At 44.6% G+C, this 21,202-nt stretch overlaps 1 protein-coding gene across 1 annotated transcript in view; it reads right to left on the minus strand.

The window, feature by feature from the left end:
* Positions 1-6,307, minus strand: part of adgrd2 (adhesion G protein-coupled receptor D2) — a 46,836-nt gene extending 40,529 nt beyond the window's left edge. The window contains exon 1 of the mRNA XM_030104933.1: positions 6,170-6,307. Within this exon, the coding sequence (XP_029960793.1) occupies positions 6,170-6,307 (138 nt within the window). The remainder of the gene's footprint in view (positions 1-6,169) is intronic.
* Positions 6,308-21,202: the final 14,895 nt, after the last annotated feature.

Raw genomic sequence — 21,202 nt, forward strand, 5'->3', positions numbered from 1 at the left:
AGTGAACCCACAGAACCGTGAGGAACCCACTGAAGAAAAAAAGAAATCAGTGCTTTTCCCTCCTGCTCTCAGCAAATAGATGTTTGATTTTCTTCAACTTTTACTGTGAATGTTAAAAATAGCTTGTAATGGTGTTTATGTACAGCAACCTGTTATTTTGAACCATTCAATAATAATAATAATAAAAAATGTCCATGTTGAACATTTGAAACGGCAGTGACTGTATCATGTGGATAGAGGGGCTGTGATAGGGTGATTTAGCTGGGTAGACAAAAAACTCACACAAGCACAGAGAGAACATGAAAACTCCACACAAAAAAGCTGAGGAAAGGATCACTTCTAATGTCTGCATTTTAAGATAAACACTTTTGATTTGTTGAGTGGTTTAAAATAAAGAAAGATAAAAAGGAGCTCAGGGACATTCTCTCTCTGAGTGACTGCACTATGATCCTGTGAAGGAGTTATTCTCCGCTCTCGTACAAATCTGTCACTCATAGCTACCTGTATTATTCTCAACAGTTTATCACTATAAATTGCTAATGATGCAATAAGAACATGCTAAATAAAATTCTGTTAGTTGTTGGTTTTATTTAAGCAAAAAAATGCAACAGAATTAGGGTAAAATAGCACAAAATTGTCAGTTGTTTGGAGGAACATTACTGTAATAAGCTCCATTGTTTTTGCAGCGATTTGTTAGTTTACTGTAGGTGGGGTTTTCTTTGAGACTTTAGTAACATACTGAGTTTATTGGTTGACTCACATTTAGCTTTTATTTTTCTTTTAATTAAAGAAAAAACTCATTTGGACAACAAAAATGCTTCTTTTCTCCTTTTCCCTCCAACAGAGGAGCAGAAAGTGAAAATTGTGATGGTTCCAGTGCCAGTGCCATTCCAGTTGTAACCGACTCTTAAAAAGATCTGTGATTTCGTTTGTCATTTTTTGCGTTTTGCTGTTCCCTGCATGCTTTTATGTTGAAGGTGTATTTTATGTTTGAGTTTTTGTTTTGGCGCGCTTCCAGTGGTACCGGAAGTGTAGCGTTAAATGAATACTGATTTTGGACCCACGCCCTATCCCTATCATTTACAAAGTGAGATAAGCTCAAATACCTTTGTTGTGTCTGTGTGTCCAGCAGCTGGATCCCAGCTGTTAGCATCGTAGTTAGCTTAGCTCAGCTGCTGGAGGTGACAGAGCTGACAAAAGTGGACAAAATCCTCCTTCCAGTGGTCCAGGGGACGGCGTATTAGCATGTGAAGTAAATCCGAATGGTTATAAAACATTCTAAAAGGCGTATTTTCCTTTTCAATTCGTTAAAATAACGTGTTGATGCACACAGACCTGCAGAAGCATAGTACTTTGTAAATGATAGGGATAGGGCGTGGGTCCAAAATCTTCAGAGTATTCCTTTAAAGAAGCGGTCGCTTGAAGTAAAGGGAAAGGTCTCACAAAACTCCGAAAAATAAAAAAAGGGACAAAGAAAAAACAACAGACAACATTGCTTCAACATCACCAGAAGGTGGATAAACTGGAATAGCACCTGGCTGGAAGCAGAACAAGGTACTTTGTTATTTTATGTTTAAAGATGGTTCAATGAAAAGTGGATCTGATTGAGCAGTGCAGCATGTTGGTTTCTTCATATATCTTCATTGCTTGTTTTGTGTGTGTGTTTGCATTTTCATTCTCTTTGTAGCTCTTACGGTGTTTCCTGAAGGAAGGTTTAAAGGCATGGTAATAATTTCTTCTGTGAAACACCAGTAAGCTTCACTATTGTCTGGCTGGGTTCGCATACTCCCAAAACACTCGTGTTGTGATGCCGGTGCCCATGCCTGTACGTCCCACTGCGTTTCAACCTCAAACATTGAAGCATTGATTAATTTGAGAGCGTTTGCTGCAGGAAATTATACTACCTTCTGTGTTTTGTTTTAGATTCCAGTACCCATTGTAAAGTCACCACAGAAAGAAGAAGGGTGCGACTGTCCAGTCTGAAGCAGTGGATGTGATTGGAGATAAGCAGAAAGGTGAGGCTACTTCATGTCCAGGTCTGGATGTCTGTTTCTCCCCTTCTTGGCAGATCAGCAAGCTTCATCTTCATACCTGCTGTTGGGTTACCACTTGTGACACAGCGGACCTGCAGTCCAAACATGCTGCTCCCACAATCAATGCAGATGAGGAAACTCAAAAAGCAGCTCAGGCTGGCCTTGCAGTCCCTGGAAGCCCACAGAAGAGCTCAGAGCCAGCTGTTCCTCAAAGTCAGCCAGACACAAGACAAGCAATGAGCGCTCCCCCTGCTGGCTGTTCCCCTGAACAGCCCCCCTCCTCCTCGATGATGGACAAGGAGACAGACTTTCCAAAAGGTGATATGGAACATCATCTGAAGCCTTATCATTAATGAGCATTAATCTGACTTTAGCTAAAGGGCATTTCACCTAATTTGATGTGCGAACAAACACCAGGTTTCACAAGTGTATTCTTTGTGTGTCTTTACAGAATCACTTGTTCAGAAGGTCCACTCCAAAGCGAGGAGTGAAGAGACCCAGAGAGGGTTCCTCTGGCTGGAAGCGGGTGTGACATCCCTGATTACTTTACAATTCTTTAAATGAAGGGCTATTCACTGTGAATATATATAGTAAAAGGATAATAAGGGTTACAGTGACACCAGCTGAGTCTTCCTTGCTGTGTGCTTTCATGGAGTATTCATTAACCTTCTTTGCAGGGTCGAAGGCAGATTGGTTCTTTGGAGCGAAGCACAGCAGCAGCTCTGCCCATCTCCTAATTAAACCACATGTACGGAGTCTAAGCCTGGGAGAGCTCGGCCCAACTGTGCAGTCAGCAGCCACAAGACTTTATGAATTTGTACTGTTTTGCTGTCAGTCGGCTACTGACTGCCTGTAGCCTCTTACGTTGTGTTTCCACCGGACGCAGCGCGATGAGATTACATACAAAGTCAATGTAATGACGCGATAGTCACTCAATCTTGAGTGGTGGCGAGCGATGACGCGGCCAGCGGCCAGCAGCAAGCGTTTCCAGCGAAAGCCTCGCGCGCCCGTCGACTTGCACTGCCACTTGCCGCCGTCCACTGCTCGATGATCGCCGCCTGAAGCCCACCGCTTCATCGCTCGACGCTTGTCGCTCGAGTTGAAATAATTGAACTTTTGGAAATTGCAAAGGTATACATAATCTCTGCAAAGTCGCTCATTTCGGCTGTATTTTTTCCTCCATTGGCGCTGGGTTGCCTTTCGGTCGGAAGGGGTGCCTCCGGCGGTGTCCCGCGGCCTGGCTCGGAGCGCGCATCCGCCGGGGAGTGGAGATACACTTCCTCCCGGCGAGGAGAGAGCTCGGGCCGCGGCGCGGTGGGTCGTCGCGCGTCCCGCGACCGGCGTGGAGCACGCATCCGCCGGGGAGCAGAGATACGCTTCCTCCCGGCGAGGAGAGACATCCAGCGGCCGCACGCGAGCCGTGCGTGTTCGCCGGTGTCCGGAGCCTCCGTGGAGCAGCTGAGGGCCATTTTCCAACTCGGCCCCTGGAAGTCAGACGCCGGGGCACCGTGACAGCCGAGGCCGACTCAAAGTGCCTCTCTGCTGGGGAGAGGAGCTCTGCAACGTTCCCATCAGAGCTAATTGTGGCTAAGTTAGCGAAAACTGTCAGCTCTTCAGCTGACCCACCTGAAGACGGTAGACGAGCTGACTTTATGATAACACTGGCGATGAATTAAGAAATACAGCCGAAATGAGCGACTGCAGAGATTATGTCCCACGCTGAAGCTCCATTGCCGTGGCCCCCGCTAAGTGCGGCTACATCGGTTGGATCTAAATAACTTCTGAAGGACTCCGAGCTGCACGATGTTTGTCTGAGAGAGTATATGAGCATGCACACACCTAGAAATAAGGTCCAGATGTCAAAAAACCGAAGTTGCCCTTTAAAGCTCTCTTGCAAAGTTGTTTGCCTGGAGGATACAGGTGCTGCAGACCTCTCTGCTTCTTCTTGGCTTCTTACGACTTCAACATGACTCAGGATGTATGCTCCTCAGATGTTTAAAAAGATTGGTGGTGTTACTGCTGTGTTCAATTTTCTTTTCACATACATCACATGTTGCATACATTTCGTCTGCTGGCGTAAAATCACCCCACACGAGGCTTCTTTTTCTCTCAGTCATTTCTCTGCTCTCTGTCACTTCAGAGGACGCGCACGTGCTGTTGTTGCTAACACGTTAGCGCACGCACACACCCGCACACTCGCAGCTTTTCTGGTCACTGTGATCTGGAGTGACCAGACCAATATGCTGTGAATTGTGGGGTGTTTTGGTATTGAAGAATGACGTAAAATACTTAAAAACATTTTGATGTGACACTTGTACTTTTATTTACATGCACTTCTATTTTGGATTAATAGCCAGTATCGATTCTTTACTGGAGTAATCGATACTGGACCATTGCACGTTCTGGAATTGAGGTATCGTTACCCCTAACAATGCTTATTTTTACAATACAGATTTTAAACAACAGTTTTTATACACATAAAACTCTTAATAAAATTTGAAAGTGCAACTCAGAGCTATGTTACCCAATCTTGGTCTTGGCAGTTTGCTACCTCGTTTGTTTTAGACGACCTCCAGGACTACAGCAAATGTGTTACTCCCCTCGAGTTTAAATCAAGCGTCAGAAGTTCTTTGGTTTCAAACGGGCATTTATTGAACAAGCAGCTTGCTTTAACCGCCTTCACAATGCCGTCAGAACTGAGAACAAAACAGAAACGGACATCAATAACTTAAAACATCCACATGAAATAAATAATAATAATAATTATAATAATAATAATAATAATAATATAATAATAATAACACATTTTATTTGTATAGCGCTTTTCAGGACACTGAAAGTCGCTTCACAATACAAAAAAATAAATACAACATAGCAGCATAAAATCAACAGCAGAAAAAAACATCAAACATCAAAAGCAATTCTGAACAGATGGGTTTTGAGTTCTTTCTTGAAGGTGGGGAGGTCGGAGCAGTCAGGGAGAGGTTGGGGCAGTGAGTTCCAGAGGGTGGGGGCGGCGATGGAGAAGGCTCTGTCTCCCCAGGTTCGGAGCCTGGTCCTACACGGCAGGGACAGCAGGGTGGAGGTGGAGGAGCGGAGGGAGCGAGATGGAGTGTGAAGGTGGAGCAGGTCTGTGAGGGATGGAGGGGCCAGATGATGGAGAGCTTTGAAGGTGATCAGGAGGAGTTTGAAGTGGATGCGGAGCCAGTGGAGCTTGTGGAGGACCGGGGTGATGTGTTCACGGGAGAGGGTGTGGGTGAGGAGGCGGGCAGCAGAGTTTTGATGTACTGTAGTTTATTGAGGGTTTTGGATGGTGTACCGTAGAGAATGCTGCTGCAGTAGTCGATTCTGGAAGTGATGAAAGTGTTACGGGTCCCAAAGTGTCGTGACCACTGTAACAAAGAGATTGTGGTCCGTTGTCTCACTGGAAAACAGGAAAATATGTGTAAAGAAGTGAAGACACGAACCGCCTGTGTTTCTTCCCAAAACTCCTCTGAGGAGACGGGTGCGGTCCGCACCTAGAGGAACCTGGTTGGAACAACACCATCTGCACATTGGTTCCGCTCTTCATCTTTCAAATAAACTGAGCCCAGATCACAATAAATCTCAAATTAATTACAATGAATGTTTCTTTACATTGATCATACAGTGATTTGATATAAACACAAAATAAAATACAGTTTATGCATAAATGTAGTCACATATTTTGAGTGCATCACACACTCCCCCACAAACAAAAGTGGCTCCTGACACTTGACCTTTATATATTCTTAATCTGTGCGAACAAAAACCCTCAGTTAATCATTGTGCAACTCGAAACAGTCAATGAAATATTACAAAGTTACATGAAATTACTCGAATAAAGCCCTTGATTCAGATAAACATGGCTTTTTAACTGTGCATGAAAAATGTCTTTTAGTCCTTGGATGGATGATTCAAAAACAATGAATTGGATAGGCAACAGGTATGTATGGGTTTGGAGGGGCTGGGGGGTAGGAGGAGTAGAGATAAGGGTGAGGGTAACTCTGGTAAGTGTAATGCATGGGCTGGGCTACAACTGCATTCACAGTGGGGCGTCGTTGGTATGCTGGTTGCCCAAGTGAGGGATATGTGAACATGTAGCCAGGCCGCCTTACTCTGCTCGACTGTCTCAGGTGGGGTTCTGGAGCATCCTCCTCCTGGTGAGGTACCTGAGGCAACTCTTGCTCATTGTCGGGCTGGATCTGTTCCACAACGTGTTCATCCTCACTGTATGTCCCTTGCATCTCATCCATGGCATTTTCTCTTTCTCGTACCAGCGGAGCTTGGCTTCTCTCTCGCAGCTGCATCTCACTTTGATGAGGTTGGTTCTGTGTCTCACCAGTAAAACTTTGACATGGAGCGTTAATGTCATTTGTTGGTTTTGCTGCAGGTATCCGCAACCAGTAACGAAATGACCCTTCCTCTTCTTCAGAGTCGCTTGTATCAGAGCTTTGTGTTCGTTCTGGTGCCTTTAGCTGTTCTGTTGGCTTCTTAGTTTTCTTTTTGGACTGAGACGTGTTCATGGCTTGGTTCTGCAGAGATGTCACAGGTAGGTCATTCACTTGTAGTAGCAGGTTCCGATGCAGAGTGCGAGCAGGGCGACCTCCTGTCTCTGGACTTACTTTATACACAGGATTATCCCCTACCTGCTCTCTCACAATGTAGATCGTCTGCTCCCAGTAGGGTCGAAGCTTGCCAGGACCACCTCTTTCACTGAGATTGCGTACCAGGACTCTGTCCCCAGGCTGGAGAGTAACACCTTTGCACCTTCTGTCATAATACACCTTCCCCTTTGAGCTGGACTGCTGACTGTTTGCTGATGCTATGCGATATGCTTCAACCATTTTTCCTGCCCATTTTTCAGCATATCCTTGTGGGGTTTCGGTCTCTTCATCTTCCAGGAGGCCGAAGAGGAGGTCCACAGGGAGCCGAGGGTGACGACCATACAATAGATAGTGAGGGGAGAAGCCTGTGGCTTCGTGCTTCGTGCAGTTGTAGGCGTGAATGATGTGGGGCAAATGATCCTTCCAGTTCTCTCTTTCTTTCTCTCCCAGGGTCCGGAGCATTTGAAGCAGAGTACGATTTAGCCGCTCAGCAGGGTTGCATTGGGGGTGATAGGGGGATGTCCTGGAATGACTAACTCCTGCTAGCTGTCTGAGTGTCCTGAACAGTTCGTTTTCGAACTCCCGCCCCTGGTCGTGGTGGAGTTTGGCTGGGTACCCAAATCTGGGGATGAAGTCATTGAAAAGTCGGTCTGCAGCCGTCTTTCCAGCTTTATTTTTGGTGGGGTAGGCCTGTGCGAATCTGGTGAAGTGGTCTACCACTACCAGGATGTACTCAAACCCACCTCGAGAGGCTTCCAGGTGAAGAAAATCTATGCACACAAGATCGAGAGGTGAGTTTGACGTGATGCTGCCCATGGGTGCTCTTTCTGGTAAGGTAGGTTTCTTTTGTTTAATGCACGGGCATCTTCTGGTGACATACTGCTCAATCTCATTTTTCATAAAGGGCCAGTAGAACCGCTCCCTCGCCAAACTCAAGACCTTTTCAGTACCAACATGGCCCATGTTGTCATGCAGGTGAGTGAGAGCTGTGCGTTTATAGATGGCAGGGAGGACCAGTTGTCTTCGGTCTGTGGTCTTTCGATAGAGCAAGTCATTTTCGATGTGTAACCTGTTCCACTCCCTCAGGAGTCTTCTCGTTGCTGCATTCATTTCCCCCTTGTTGTGTTCCGTGAGTGGCGTGTTGTTTTCCTTTAACTTCATCACTTTTCCAATCACTGGGTCAGCTCTCTGTTCCCTCACCAGTTCACCATGACTTACTGTCTGTAGGGGTTCTGTGTCAGGTTGGTTTTGTGATGCCAAGCTAAGGGCTGCCACCCAGGCTACATCTTTTTGTTGGGCTCTCTGGCTCCCTTCCCATATGGCACCAACTGCATCTGCTGACAGTTCCTCAGAACACTCGGACATGAATGCATTTATGTCAAGGGGACAACGTGATAATGTGTCAGCGTCAATGTTTGTTTTTCCAGGTCGATATTTAACATCAAAGTGAAAATCAGCCAGCTGGCCAACCCACCGGTGGCCCACCGCGTTGAGCTTTGCGGTACTGAGAATGTAGGTGAGTGGGTTGTTGTCTGTGAATACCGTGAAGTGAGGGGCATAAAACAAATAGTCATTAAACTTATCACATATTGCCCACTTGAGGGCCAGGAATTCAAGCTTCCCGCTGTGCAAGTGATAGTTTTGTTCTGCTGGTGTTAGTGTACGTGACCCGTAGCCAATCACCCTCATCCTCCCTTCTTGTTGCTGGTAGAGGACGGCTCCCAGACCTTTCTGTGAAGCGTCCGTATGGAGCACAAAAGGGTGTGTGAAATCTGGATAGGCCAGTACTGGGGGAGAGGTGAGCATGTCAATCAGACGTTCCAAAACCTGCTGATGCTCTTCAGTCCACTTCACTGGGGTTCGGGATGACAGCTGGGAACGTTTTGTCCTTCCTCTTGGTGTTTTGGGCTGCAGTGAGTCTGGCTTTACCTGGAGCAGGTCAGAGAGAGGCTTGGCGATGCGTGAGAAATCCTGCACATATGTTCGGTAATAGCTCAGAAATCCCAGCAACTGCCGAACATCCCCAACTGTTTGTGGTGTTTTGTGTTTCAATACCTGCACGGCTTCCAGGTCCTTCGGATCAATTTTCACCCCTTCTGCTGACACCAATCGCCCAACATAACGGACCTCTCGGCGGAATATCTCACATTTCTCAGGCTTCAACTTTACCCCATGACGTTGTAGGGCTTGGAGGACTTTTCGAAGAACTTGCAAATGCTCATCAAAGGATTTGGAGAAACAGAGCACGTCATCGAGGTAGGGGATGCAACATTCATCACGGAGTGTGTCGAGCATCTCCTCCATACTCCGCTGGAATGCTGCTGGGGCGTTTGACAATCCAAATGGTATCCTGACCCACTCATATAATCCCCACGGAGTTGTGAATGCTGTCAGGTACCTTGATCCTTTTTCAATGAAGCCTTGGTGGTAGGCTTTGCCTTGGTCGAGAATCGAGAACCAGCTGTATCCTCCCAATGAATCAGTCAGGTCTTGGATCCGAGGAAGGGGGTGTCGATCTGGAACAGTTTTGTTGTTAAGAAGCCGATAATCTATACAGAGGCGTAGGGAGCCATCCTTCTTCCTGACGCAAATGACAGGGGCAGCATAGGGGGATTTGGACTTCACAATCCACTTTTTGACCAAGAGCTCCTGGATGTACTCTTTTACTTCTCTGTATAGGGGCTTTGGGATGGAGGCATAGGATTTTTGTACTGGGGTGTCATCTTTGACCTTTATCTCCATTTGTAGAGAGGGGATACATCCAATGTCACCACTGTCATGAGAGAATGCTCCAGACTCATAGAGGAGCACCTCTTTCACTTTCACTTGCTGTTCAGGACTCAGATGACTGATGTCAACAGGTGGCAACCATTGCTTTGCAGGGGTGTCATTGCTTGAAGTAGTATTGTTCACCTCAACAGTCATTACTTCTGTTTTAGCAGGAGCAGCCTGTGACTCTGATGCATCTGTTTCTAGAACCTTGGCGATGTGTTGGATGGTGCCTAGCGGAGTTCTCTTTGGTAGAATCACCTCATGCTTGGAGTAGTTGGAGATGGGTATCTTGACATACGGTCGCCGGGTGTTGCTTATTTCCAGGAGACCTTCTCCTACACTCAGCTGTCCTAACGCATTGTCTTCTTCTGCAGGTTCGTAGAGGATGAGTGGATCGGTGGGATCAAAGTTTCGGGGAACCCTGCAACACACATGTACCACTTTTCCTGCAGGGATGATGACATTTTCTTTGCCAACTCGTACAGTGGTCGGGTCACAGCCAGTTTTCTGTGGGGCTTGAATGAAATTCACCATAGCAACAACTTCTTCTTCTTCCACCCCAAATGCTCTGCGTAGGAGACTGATAACTGTGGCAACAGCATCTGCAGAGAGTTCTCGACTGTTGAAGATCGCTTCGAGTACATTTGCTCCTACTAAGGGCTGGGATAGTGACATTTGGCTGACCAGAAAGGGAACTTGTATGGTGAGATTGGGATCATCGTTTCCTGAAAGGTTGACAGTTAGTTCAACCCACCCATCATAGGGGATAACCTGTCCATTCACCGCATAAACATCCAAATCTGTTTCAAGGAGTTCTTTTAAGGGTCTCACTGTGTAATTGGGAATGTGAGTGTCAGCCCATTGTCGATCAATAATACTCACTTGTGAGCCCGAGTCAAAAATCACTGTCACTGGATAGCCACTAACCTGACATTTAAGTTGACTTTTCTTTCCAATCAGGGGTATTTTGTGTTTTACAGTGCCCTGACAGGTAAGGACTGGGGCCTGTCTGTTGCATTTAGCCTGTTTCAATGGGAGCCCAGGGGTCTGGCTTACTGGTTGGGACTGAAACTCTGTGTCGGCCTCTGGTTGTCCCTCTGCAGAGACCGGGTCCCGTTTCCCTGGAATTTCGTCCGCTTCAAGCATCCCACTGCTCGGTGTCCAACTTCTCCACACGCAAAGCAGTGGTTGCACTCTTGAAAATTCTGTTCTGTGCAATTTGGGCAGCGAGCTATCTTTCCCTTCACTTGAACAGGGGCTTGACTTGGCAGATGTTGGGGAGTTGGTTGTGACTGGGGATAAGCTGGTGCTCGGACTGGAGGTGTTTGTGGATGGGGGCTGGGGAAACTTGCTGCTTGTCGATCAATTAAAGCGGCCACCATATGTGTCAGTGCCTCCACCTGTGCACTGAGGTTTTGTATGATCTGATCATTCTTACTGTCCAGTACTTTGTCAGCTGACTTATCACTCTGTCGACCTGCCGTCTCAACCCTGGCACTCTGGGCACATGTCGTCTTCTGACGGGGGTGTTGGCCAAGTCGACGCTGATGCTCATTCTCGTCACTTATAATTTCCACCACTTGGCGAAGAATTTCCTCATCGGTGACGTGACTGTTTGAGATGAGAGGTCTTAATCTCTGTCGGAGATCCCCATGTTTTGCAGCTAGACCTTGGTACACTGTGTGGAGAAAAACCTCTTGAATGGTTTTTGGATCATATGAGATACCTGTGTTGGCCTGCCTCGACTGGAAAAGAAGCTTTTGCTTGAGCCCGATCATCCGATACAGAAACTGCTGAGGTGACTCCTGTTCAGTTTGTCTGGAACACATCAGCTCCTGGAACATTTCAGTCGTCGCTTTTTCACCAAGATGGGACCTGAGGAAACCTTTGAGTTCAGAAACAGTCATTTCCTCCTTGTTCATAAGCATGTCTTTAAAGGTGCCGGGTTTAACAATTCTCAGCACACCCCGGACCACTTCTGCTTCTGCAAAGCCCTCTCTGAGTCCTTCATCAATTTGCTTACCGAGGGTGTTGTAGCTTATGTCGGAGCTCTGATCCCCAATCTGGCCTCCATGTATTTTGAATTCACGTCTTTGGAGGTAGGAGAGATCTTTCAGGGGAACCATCCTCTCTTGGGTTGGTTGTGGCATTGGGTGGGCTTCTGACTCAATGTAATGGTTGGGCATCATGACTGATGGGGCAGCTGTTGCTTCACATTGTCTCAGCCTCTCACCTAGTTCCTCATACATTTTTTTCAAATCCTCCACTGATTGTGTGGTTGTGTTGGCATGTGTGTTAGAGTGAAAATGGGGCTGTTCGTATTGTGTGTTGCTGGAAGGCAGGGATGATTGAGGTGTAGGGTCGGGAGTCGTAATGGGTGGATCAAGTTCAGCATGTACATGAACATTACATATGAAATCATTCAATACCAACAACTGACTCATACCTTCATCTTCAAGATCTAACAAAAAGTCGGACTTCAGATAGGAGATAACATAGTCCATGCAGCCCTCCTCGTTGCTTGGACTCAACTTCGCTGCCTCCTCGCTGTCGGCTGAGATGCTCTTTGCAACCTCATAGAGATGTGTGTTTGAAAGTCTGAACAGCTTCTTTTTGATGTCCCACACTAAGTTCTTGCGTTCTGTAGACATGGTGTGTGGTGGTGATGTTGTTGATGATGTGGTATGTAATGTGTAGTGGTGTGTTTAACCAGCAATTGTTGTTCTCTGAAGACTGGCGTGCGTTGCTCTCCCAGTTCAGCGGTGCAGCTCCCCAGTGAGCGAGGCTTCTTTTTCTCTCAGTCATTTCTCTGCTCTCTGTCACTTCAGAGGACGCGCACGTGCTGTTGTTGCTAACACGTTAGCGCACGCACACACTCGCGGCTTTTCTGGTCACTGTGAAAATCACCGGCTGGGGCTCGGGGCCTTTCTGTGTGGAGTTTGCATGTTCTCCCGGTGTGTGCGTGGGTTCTCTCCGGGTTCTCCGGCTTCCTCCCACGGTCCAAAAACATGCACGTCAGGTTAATTGATCACCCTAAATTGCCCCTAGGTGTGAATGTGTGCGTGAATGATTGTAAGTCTCTATATGTCAGCCCTGCGACAGACTGGCGACCTGTCCAGGGTGTACCCTGCCTTCGCCCACAGCAGCTGGGATCGGCTCCAGCCACCCGCGACCCCGAAAGGGAGAAGCGGCAGAAAATGGATGAATGAATGAATGAATGAATGAATGAAAATATCATTGAATGTACATATAATTTGGCAGCATCTGTGCTCATTTGATTACGAATGTGCCTAAACTGGTGTAAATTAAATTTTAATGTTTTTATTAATTTTGATATATGCTTTATGAAAGAGAGTCTTGTCCAGCACAACACCTAAATATTTAACGGAATCTACTTCCAGAAGTTTTTGTCCTTTAACAACAATTTCTGGTGAAGGGTGTTGATTTTCTCTTTTAGAGAAAAACATACTAACAGATTTATCAAAATTAAGTGTCAAACATGATTGTACCATCCAATCTGAAATTTTTTCCATTGCACCCTGGAGCATAGCTGCTGCCTTCTGACTTGTTTTTGCATGAACATAAAGCACAGCGTCATCTGCGTACATTTGCGTGTGCACTTCAGGACAAACCGCTGGAAGGTCATTTATATAAACACTGAACAAGAGGGGGCCCAAGACAGAACCTTGTGGCACCCCCACAGAGCTGTCTAAAAAAGAGGACATAGTGCTCTTAATTCTTGTGCAGTGTTTTCTGTTCTTTAAATATGATTTGAACCAGTCTAATGTCTCAGTGGAAATATTATGTGAAGATAATTTTGTCATAAGGATGTTATGGTTTACTGTGTCGAATGCTTTATTCAGATCTAAAAATATGGCCCCCACTGCCCCTCCTTTATCCAACATTCCTTTGAGTTGTTCAACAAAGTAACACACAAGAGTTTCAGTTGAATGGTATTTTCTGAAGTCAAACTGAAGTGGATTCAGGGGATGTTCTCCATAATTTAAATGATCCATTAGCTGTGTGGCCACTACCTTCTCAACTACCTTAGTACCTTACAGGTAGGATACTCACTGGTCTATAGTTGGCCAGATCGGCTTGGTCTCCTCCTTTATGCAAAGGTATAACAACTGCCTTTTTAAGACAGTCAGGGAAAACAGTTTCCCTGATGGATCGATTAATTAATGTTGTGATTGGCTGACATAAGGTGGTAGCATTTCTCTTAATCATACATGAATCAAAACCATAAACATCCTGTGCCTTGGAACTATTAAGTCCTTGTAAAATGTTGAGGACTTCTGGCTCAGAGACCTCACTTAAATGAAGCACAGGTTTCATTAAGTCTACACATCTATTTTCTATAGCCCTGCAGCCAAAACGCACCACCAGATCATTTACAGAGTCTTTGAAAAAGCCATTGAACGCATTAGCTACATTTGACGCATTATCAGTTATATTATTAATTTTGATTTCATAATTTTTATAACTTTTTTCCTTACGAGTAATATTATTTATATGTTTCCAAATTAAGTGGTTATTTCCTTTAGCTTGTGTTATCAAATCAATAAAGAAATTTGCTTTTGCAGTCCTAAGTTCTTTCACTACTTTGTTCCGACAATCTTTAAATAGGCGCATATCATTACCTGTGCTTGATTTCAAAGCTTTCTTAAGTAAATAATCTCTTCTCCTCATCAATTTCCAAATGTCACTGGTCAGCCAAGGTACATGTGCCTTTTTCTTTAAAAAACTACATTTTTTGAGATATTTTTCCTTAACATTTTTAATCACCTCTAAAAAACTCTCACAAAATGTACCAATTTCATCTACACAATATAAAGCATTCCAGTCTTCCTTCTGTAAATCGTGATCAAAACGTGGCAAATCCTTAATAGGTATTCTATAAAAAAAAACTCCTCATTTTTTCTAAAAGAGAATCTGTTTTTGTTCAGCTTCCGTGCGATAAGAACCAAATTGAGATCTGACATACCTGTGACAAAATTAAAAGACTTAATTATCCTGTCAGGTTTATTTGAAAATATTAGGTCAATTTGAGTTTTAGTTGTCTACTCAGTAGCATAGTGCCACTTTGTTTAATTGTATTATATCTGTTTCTATTTTCATAACTCCTTTTAATAAATCACGGACAAAATTTCAAATTGTACTTTCTGTTTTAGTTGCTATGTTTTTATTGTTTTTATTTTACTGTAAAGCACTTTGGTCACTCTTTGTGTGTAAAGGGCTATACAAATAAAATTTGATTTGATTGATTTGGTATCGATAAGTCCATCACTAACTTATGTAGTGAGTTGAAAAAGACTACATTAAGTTTTGTTAAAATAACCCCGTCCCTATTTTGTTTGATATTATTGTGAACTTTATCAATATTTGATTAATCTATCTTGAGTTTACAATTTAATACCAGTAGATGGCCCTCTGTCACCATCGTGGGTCCAGCAGAGAGGCTTTGGTGAGCACCGGGCATGCCCAACCATGATTTTGTGTATTAAGTGACAGATTAATCCAGTCTCTGTATATATGTTTTAGATCCTGTTAAAATGTTGCAGTCGTTTGCTCAGTCAGAAGAAAGGTTATTTTGAGTGTTTGCCGCCACGTTACCCTTGTGTGCACCACCATTTTGTTCACTTCAGTTATTAAGTGTGCCCTGCCGTATGTATAAGACTGAAATAGGGTCTGCAGATAGTGGTAATAACAAAAATCGATGATTTTGTAAAGAAATGTAATGTTTATGTGCCGTGATTTTAATTTATTTGAGATCAACTTATGTATTTGCTTTTCTAAAGGGTCTTTTGAAGTTGTTGCACTTTCTGTTCAAGAACTTTATTTTGCCTTATTTTATCGGGGAAAGTTGTTTTTTTCTGTTATTGCAAGCACTTTGACAGTGAATGTGAATGTTCATTGCACATGTAGCTCAGAATAAACGAGCTGTGGCCGGTAACACTTACGGCCACTTACGACCATATGAAAGACGGGATCGGCATTTATCAATGTGATCGCGATTGTACGGAAAGATCAAATCTCACGACAGGTCTGACATCGAGTGCGCAAGTTTGAGTCAGTGTGGATTTGCTGTGCAGCACAGAATATCTAATAAAATTCTCCATTGTGGGATTAATAAAGGATTTTTAACTTTCAATAATCTGCTGGTCCACCCGGCCACGGAGAGGAGCGCAGTTTTAACAGTGTGAAAAGACGAACACATGCTGACGCGAAGCGCAGCCTCAGACGCTCCGACCCAGCGGGGGAATCGTGCGCTCGTGCGTGCGTGTGTGTGTGTGTGTGACCCACTCGAAGCCCTGTGAGACTGTCAGTGTCATCAGTGATCAACATTACAGATGAATCTAACTGAACTAAAAAACACTGAAGTGACACTGTTCATATAAATTCAGTGGATTAGATAAAACAGAAGAAAATCTTGTGCAACACTTTACATCAACAAATTTATTTATTTCATTTGGCAGACGCTTTTTTCCAAAGCAATGTACAACACGAGCAAGAATTCAAATATAAGGAAAAAAAATTGTGAATGCAAAAAGTGCTTCAAGTTTGATTGGTCAAAGGTGTTGCCATCAAGTTGCAGAAGAAGTGCTCACCAGCCCCCCTCAACCCCCTTCTTTTTTCAACTTGGTCAGTGCTAAATAAGTGGTGGGTTTTGGACTGCCTGTAGAGTGGAGTCGGATTGAGTCCCTAGGTGTTCTCTGAACAACTGAGTCTTCAATTGTCTCTTAAAAGTAGAAAGAGACTCAGCAGAGCACAGAATTTGTCAGTTTGTTCCACCATTTGAGAACAACAGAGGAGAAGAGTCTGGCTCGAGGTTTAGAGCCGTGCTGGGCTGGAAGCACCAGGCGTCTACTCAGCAGAGTAGACCTGGTTCAGAGAATCCAGGTAGTCTGGAGCCGTTCTTGTAAATGCTTTGTAAGCCAAGAGGAGAGTTTTGAATTTGATTCTGGCTGCAACTGGAAGACAGTGAAGGGAAATGAAAAATGAACAGGGGAACTTTGTGGAACTTTCTTCCATCTCCCTACCGCATCTCTGGAGCTCAGCCACGGTGATGTTTGGGTTCTTCCTTACCTCTCTCACCAAGGCTCTTCTCCCATGATTGTTCAGTTTGGTTGGGCAGCCAGGTCTAGGAAAAGTTGTGGTCATCTCAAACATCTTCCATTTGAGGATTATGGAGGCCACTGTGCTCTTCGGAACTTTAACGGCTGCAGGAATTCTTCTGTAACCATGGCCAGATCTGTGCCTTGCCACAGTTGTGTCCACCTTCCACCTCAGGATTCCCACTTGCTCTGACCTGCACTGAGAGCTGTAAGGTGTGAGATACACAGGTGTGTGCCTTTCCTTATCAAGTCCAGTCAGTTTAACTGAACACAGCTGGACTTCAATAAAGAAGCAGAACCATCTCATGGAGGATCAGAAGAATGGATAGCATGTGAGTTAAATATGAATGTCGCTGCAAAGGGTCTGAATCCTTATGACCATATGATATTTCAGTTTTTCTTTTTTCATAAATTTGCAGAAATTTCTACATTTCTGTTTTTTCCTGTCAATATGGGGTGTTGAGTGACGTTAATGAGAAATAAAATGAACATTCTTGATTTCGGCAAGTGGCTGCAATGACACCGAGAGTGAGAAATTTCAAGGGGTCTGAATACTTTCTGTATCCACTGTAGATTTGGAGTCAATTTTAGAGAATCTTACTTGTTATTTTAATCATCTTGTCCATTTTATCCACTTTAGATGTTTATAGCCACTCTGTGTTTATAAACAGAGCAGTTTAAGATATACCAGTAATTTTTCTTCTTTTTGCCTCTTTTTCCTTTCCCCACATTTTTTTTTTTTTGCTTTTTCTTTTTTCCTTTTTCCCCTTTTTCCATATTTTCTTCTTTTCAACCCTTTATGTTTTGTCTTCCCTTTCTTTTGTCTTTTCCTTTTGGTGTTGTTCTCTCCTTTTTTTTTTTTTTTTTTTTACAGTTTTACAGTAATAATTTTAATTGGACTTATTTTTTCTTTTAATTTTTTTTCTTATTTTTTCAGGGGATGGCGTGTGGTTTAGCTTCCTTAGTTGTTTGTAGCCTAGAGACCAGACCGTTTATGAAAATCAGTGTAGAATGTAAAAGAAAATCAAAGTTACAACAAAACGTTTATTTGAGAATCATTTTTTTGAGAACTTCACGGATCCACTCCAGAAGAGCTGAAGACCCTCAGGTTGAACACCCCTAAACTAAACTGATGAGCTCAAGACAATTTTGATTGTTGATTGAACTGATTAACATGTTTTGTTTTGTTTTTTCTTTTCTTAATTTCTTTCTTTCTCTGGAGACCAGCTGCTTTAAAAAAAAAAGGAAGCATTAATTCACTCCATGAGGTCTCAGTAAGAATTGAAGATGAAAACCAAAATAACTCAATATTGTTGAAAACTGTTTTATCATTAGGCCATTTATTTTACAAAGTGTCAGACCTGCACTGTACTGTAGTAAGTATTCTGAAGAGTGAAACAGATTTTGAAGACAGGAACATTTATGACTGAGCTGAGATCTCATGCAAACAGGAGCAGGTTTGTTCCAGAAAACACCAGAGAGAGTGTAAATGTGCTTGGTGTGAATGGGGGAAGAAAGAGGAGTTGGTAAGAAGAAGAAAGGTGCAGACAAACACTGAGGAGTGCGATCAGAGCTCACTCTGCTGCAGTTCTCACATCCTCCACTGGGTGGTGCTGTGGTGTAAGAAGTGACAGCACTGGCTTTGTGTACACTGCTCAAGTGTGTGTGCTTTGTAGTTTTGTTTGTGTGTGTGTGTGTGTGTGCGCGCGTGCCCAGGAGAAGCTGTCAAAACATCCATCCCAGTTGTCCCTGCACGTCGCTCCTGATCAGAGAGCAGACAGGTTTCCTGGACCCGTTTTACCCGCCGTCACCTGCAGCCGGCCTCCGCAGAGACGAACCGAGGAGGAGGCAATTACAGGAGCAAGCAACAGGAAACAGATGTGCAATTATGAGAACAGAGGTTTGCACTTAGCCCCGCACGTTGCCCCGGCGCCGGCGCCGCCGTGCACAATGCAACCTGCGAGCAGCCAAATCCACAAACAGCTAATTAAGTCCTCATCACACCTTGAGAGCTACAAGCAGCGATCATCACAAACACAAACCAGAGTCAAATCCGCCGCTCGTCACCACGGCGGGGGAAACCGTCACCTTTCGGCGTGTCGGTGCATCTTTGAGGAAGCGGATGAGCTGAATTCAGAGCACGTTTGTAATGTGGGGACGAGTTGTTGATTGGAGGCCTGAATGGCTTCGCTGGTTCATGCTGTTCAAGAGACTCCGGCTCCTCCTCAGTACCAAAAGTTCCATCAATGAACGGAGCCCAAGGTGTGTCTCACTGAATGAACGCTTTTATGTGGACCAGGAGATTAGAAATAGACAACAAGGTCTTTCTTTGTTCTGGCTTGGTGATATGATATATCTGGTTAACAATGATTCAAACCTTAATGCAGGAAATCTCACATTCAATCACACTTGACTAGTTGGTGTGAGTTTCCTGTGAAAGTTACATCGTTCTGCGTTGTTTTCCAGACTTTTCTGGTTAAGAGGCTTCAGTCACTGTGCAGGGGGGATAAATCCCACCCAGTGCAACCCTGCAACCCTGAGTGTCTCCAGGATTTCCGCACATGACACACTCACACCTCTTCGGGTAACGTTCTTGAAGGCTACTCACAGTCCGTACGCCGGTCGGCTGTGGCGACCTGTTTGAGGGCCGAACGTGTTGCCACGGGTCCGTCTGGCCGCGAAACCAGAGCAGTGTGTGTCAGAGAGACCTGGAGGACACGACAGGTGCGCTGTGTTCAGCCGGCGGCGCCTCTGACTCCGGGGGTGAGAACGGAGAGCCACGATCCGTCCACATTCACACACCGGGGCTCAGCTTTGCTCCGTGAGGCGCCTGCTGCGACGCAGCAGAGAGCGGCCCCTTAAAATACCCACTGCAGGTACAAACATGCAGCACACCTGGACTGTCAGGCAGGCTTCTCGTTTGAATGCGGACGTGCTGTATTGTTCCTTTTTTTTTTTTTTCCATTTGCTCCGATTGAAGGCGCGACATGATAAACAGTCCAACAGCTGATTTGCTTTCACCTGCTGGGTGGATGCTGGGCTGCTGCAGCCAGCCAGGCATACACAACCACATCAAGGCCACATTCACAGAAACCCCTGGAATGTCTCAGTCTTGTTGATGCCTTATGAAATATTTAGTCTTGAAATGTATACGCTGAAGGAAGCAGACACTGAGATGTTATAGAGTCTGCCCATGACGCCCAAGACCTTCGATTTTTATTATCACACACCATGATTTTTTCAGCTCAATGCAGGCTGCTATAGAACTTCATGTTGGGTGCAGGGTGGAAAAACATGTCAGGTGTTTAGCTTGACAGCCTCACCCAGACCAACCTGAAGGATAATCCCAGTCCGCTTCAGATGAGATTAATTCAGTTAATGTGGTGCCTGTGGTTGGATGCGCTGTGCTAACCTTGCTTCACGCAGCTTTGTTGTAGAGTCAATAGAGTGGTGAAAATGAGCTGTGCTGCGATTTTGTGAACATCCACAAAGTGAATCCATGAATTCATCTCTTAACACAGGGCTTGATTAACTGAGATCCTGCATGCAGCGTGCTAAACTGCATGCTGCATGCAAGTAGAGGTTGCTTCAGCTTCTGTGCATTTTGCAAGCTATTCACTAAAAACATTGTAGAGTGTGTGGAAACTGTTCTCACAGGGAACAATAAGCTTTAAAGTTTAAACATTAGAAATAATTAGAAAATGGACAGTCACGTTGGCAGGGCATGATACTCTACCAGCTGGATGTGTTCAATAAAAGATATCAATAAATGAAGCATGCCAGAGCATTAAAGTAAATAAATCAGCACTTGGTATGAATATAAGGGACAGCATAGAAAATATCTAATAAATAGGTCTGCAAATAAAAGCCATGGGGGGCCAGGTGAGGAACTCTCCACAACAACAGCAGCATGTCTACTGAAGGCTGAGCTGATTTTACTCCTGGTTTTCAAAAAGTTATAATGATGAACAATGCAAATATTTTCAGAAAGAGTAAATCACATTGAGTGTTGTTTGTAATTTGGCTTGCAAAAAGTCCTCAGTGCAGTTTTGTGCAACCTCAAATTCACACTGGACATTCCCAACACCCGATACAGGTCTGCAGTCCATTACAGGCCACACGGGGAGTCAGTTACAGACACTCACACTGACTGATTACCGATGTATGGGTCACTTTTTGAAATACATGGCAAATGAGATTCCATCCGAGATTGTGTACAACAATTTCTTATAAAAGATTTTTTTGAGAGTTCTATCCAGAGTTTCAATGTTTCCAATCAAGCTGAGTTAATGCTGATGATTTGCCCAGGCCGCCTGCCCTGAGAAAACGTGTTTTCCTTTATGGTCGACCATCTCGAGTGTTGGTATTTGGCATCGTGACTCCCTGAATGCTTCGAGATTCAAGTGCTTAACTTGGCCGTTTCTGACCTGCGGTGTGAATGAAGCGCTGTGACCTCGAAGCCTTCTTCAGCGCTCCCCCGCCTCAGCTTCTGCCCACATCCTCCCCGGTTTCTTTGTCTGCCTTTACTCTCTCAGTGAATGTAACCGGAATGAGGGGGCATACTTCTACACCCTCACTCCTTAAAAGTGTGGATGTTTCGCATGCAAACAAACTACTGTGTTCAAGACCTGAAAGCTCAAACTCTGAATCACTT

The sequence above is a fragment of the Salarias fasciatus genome, chromosome 12 (assembly GCF_902148845.1).
Source record: "Salarias fasciatus chromosome 12, fSalaFa1.1, whole genome shotgun sequence".
Lineage (NCBI taxonomy): Eukaryota > Metazoa > Chordata > Actinopteri > Blenniiformes > Blenniidae > Salarias > Salarias fasciatus.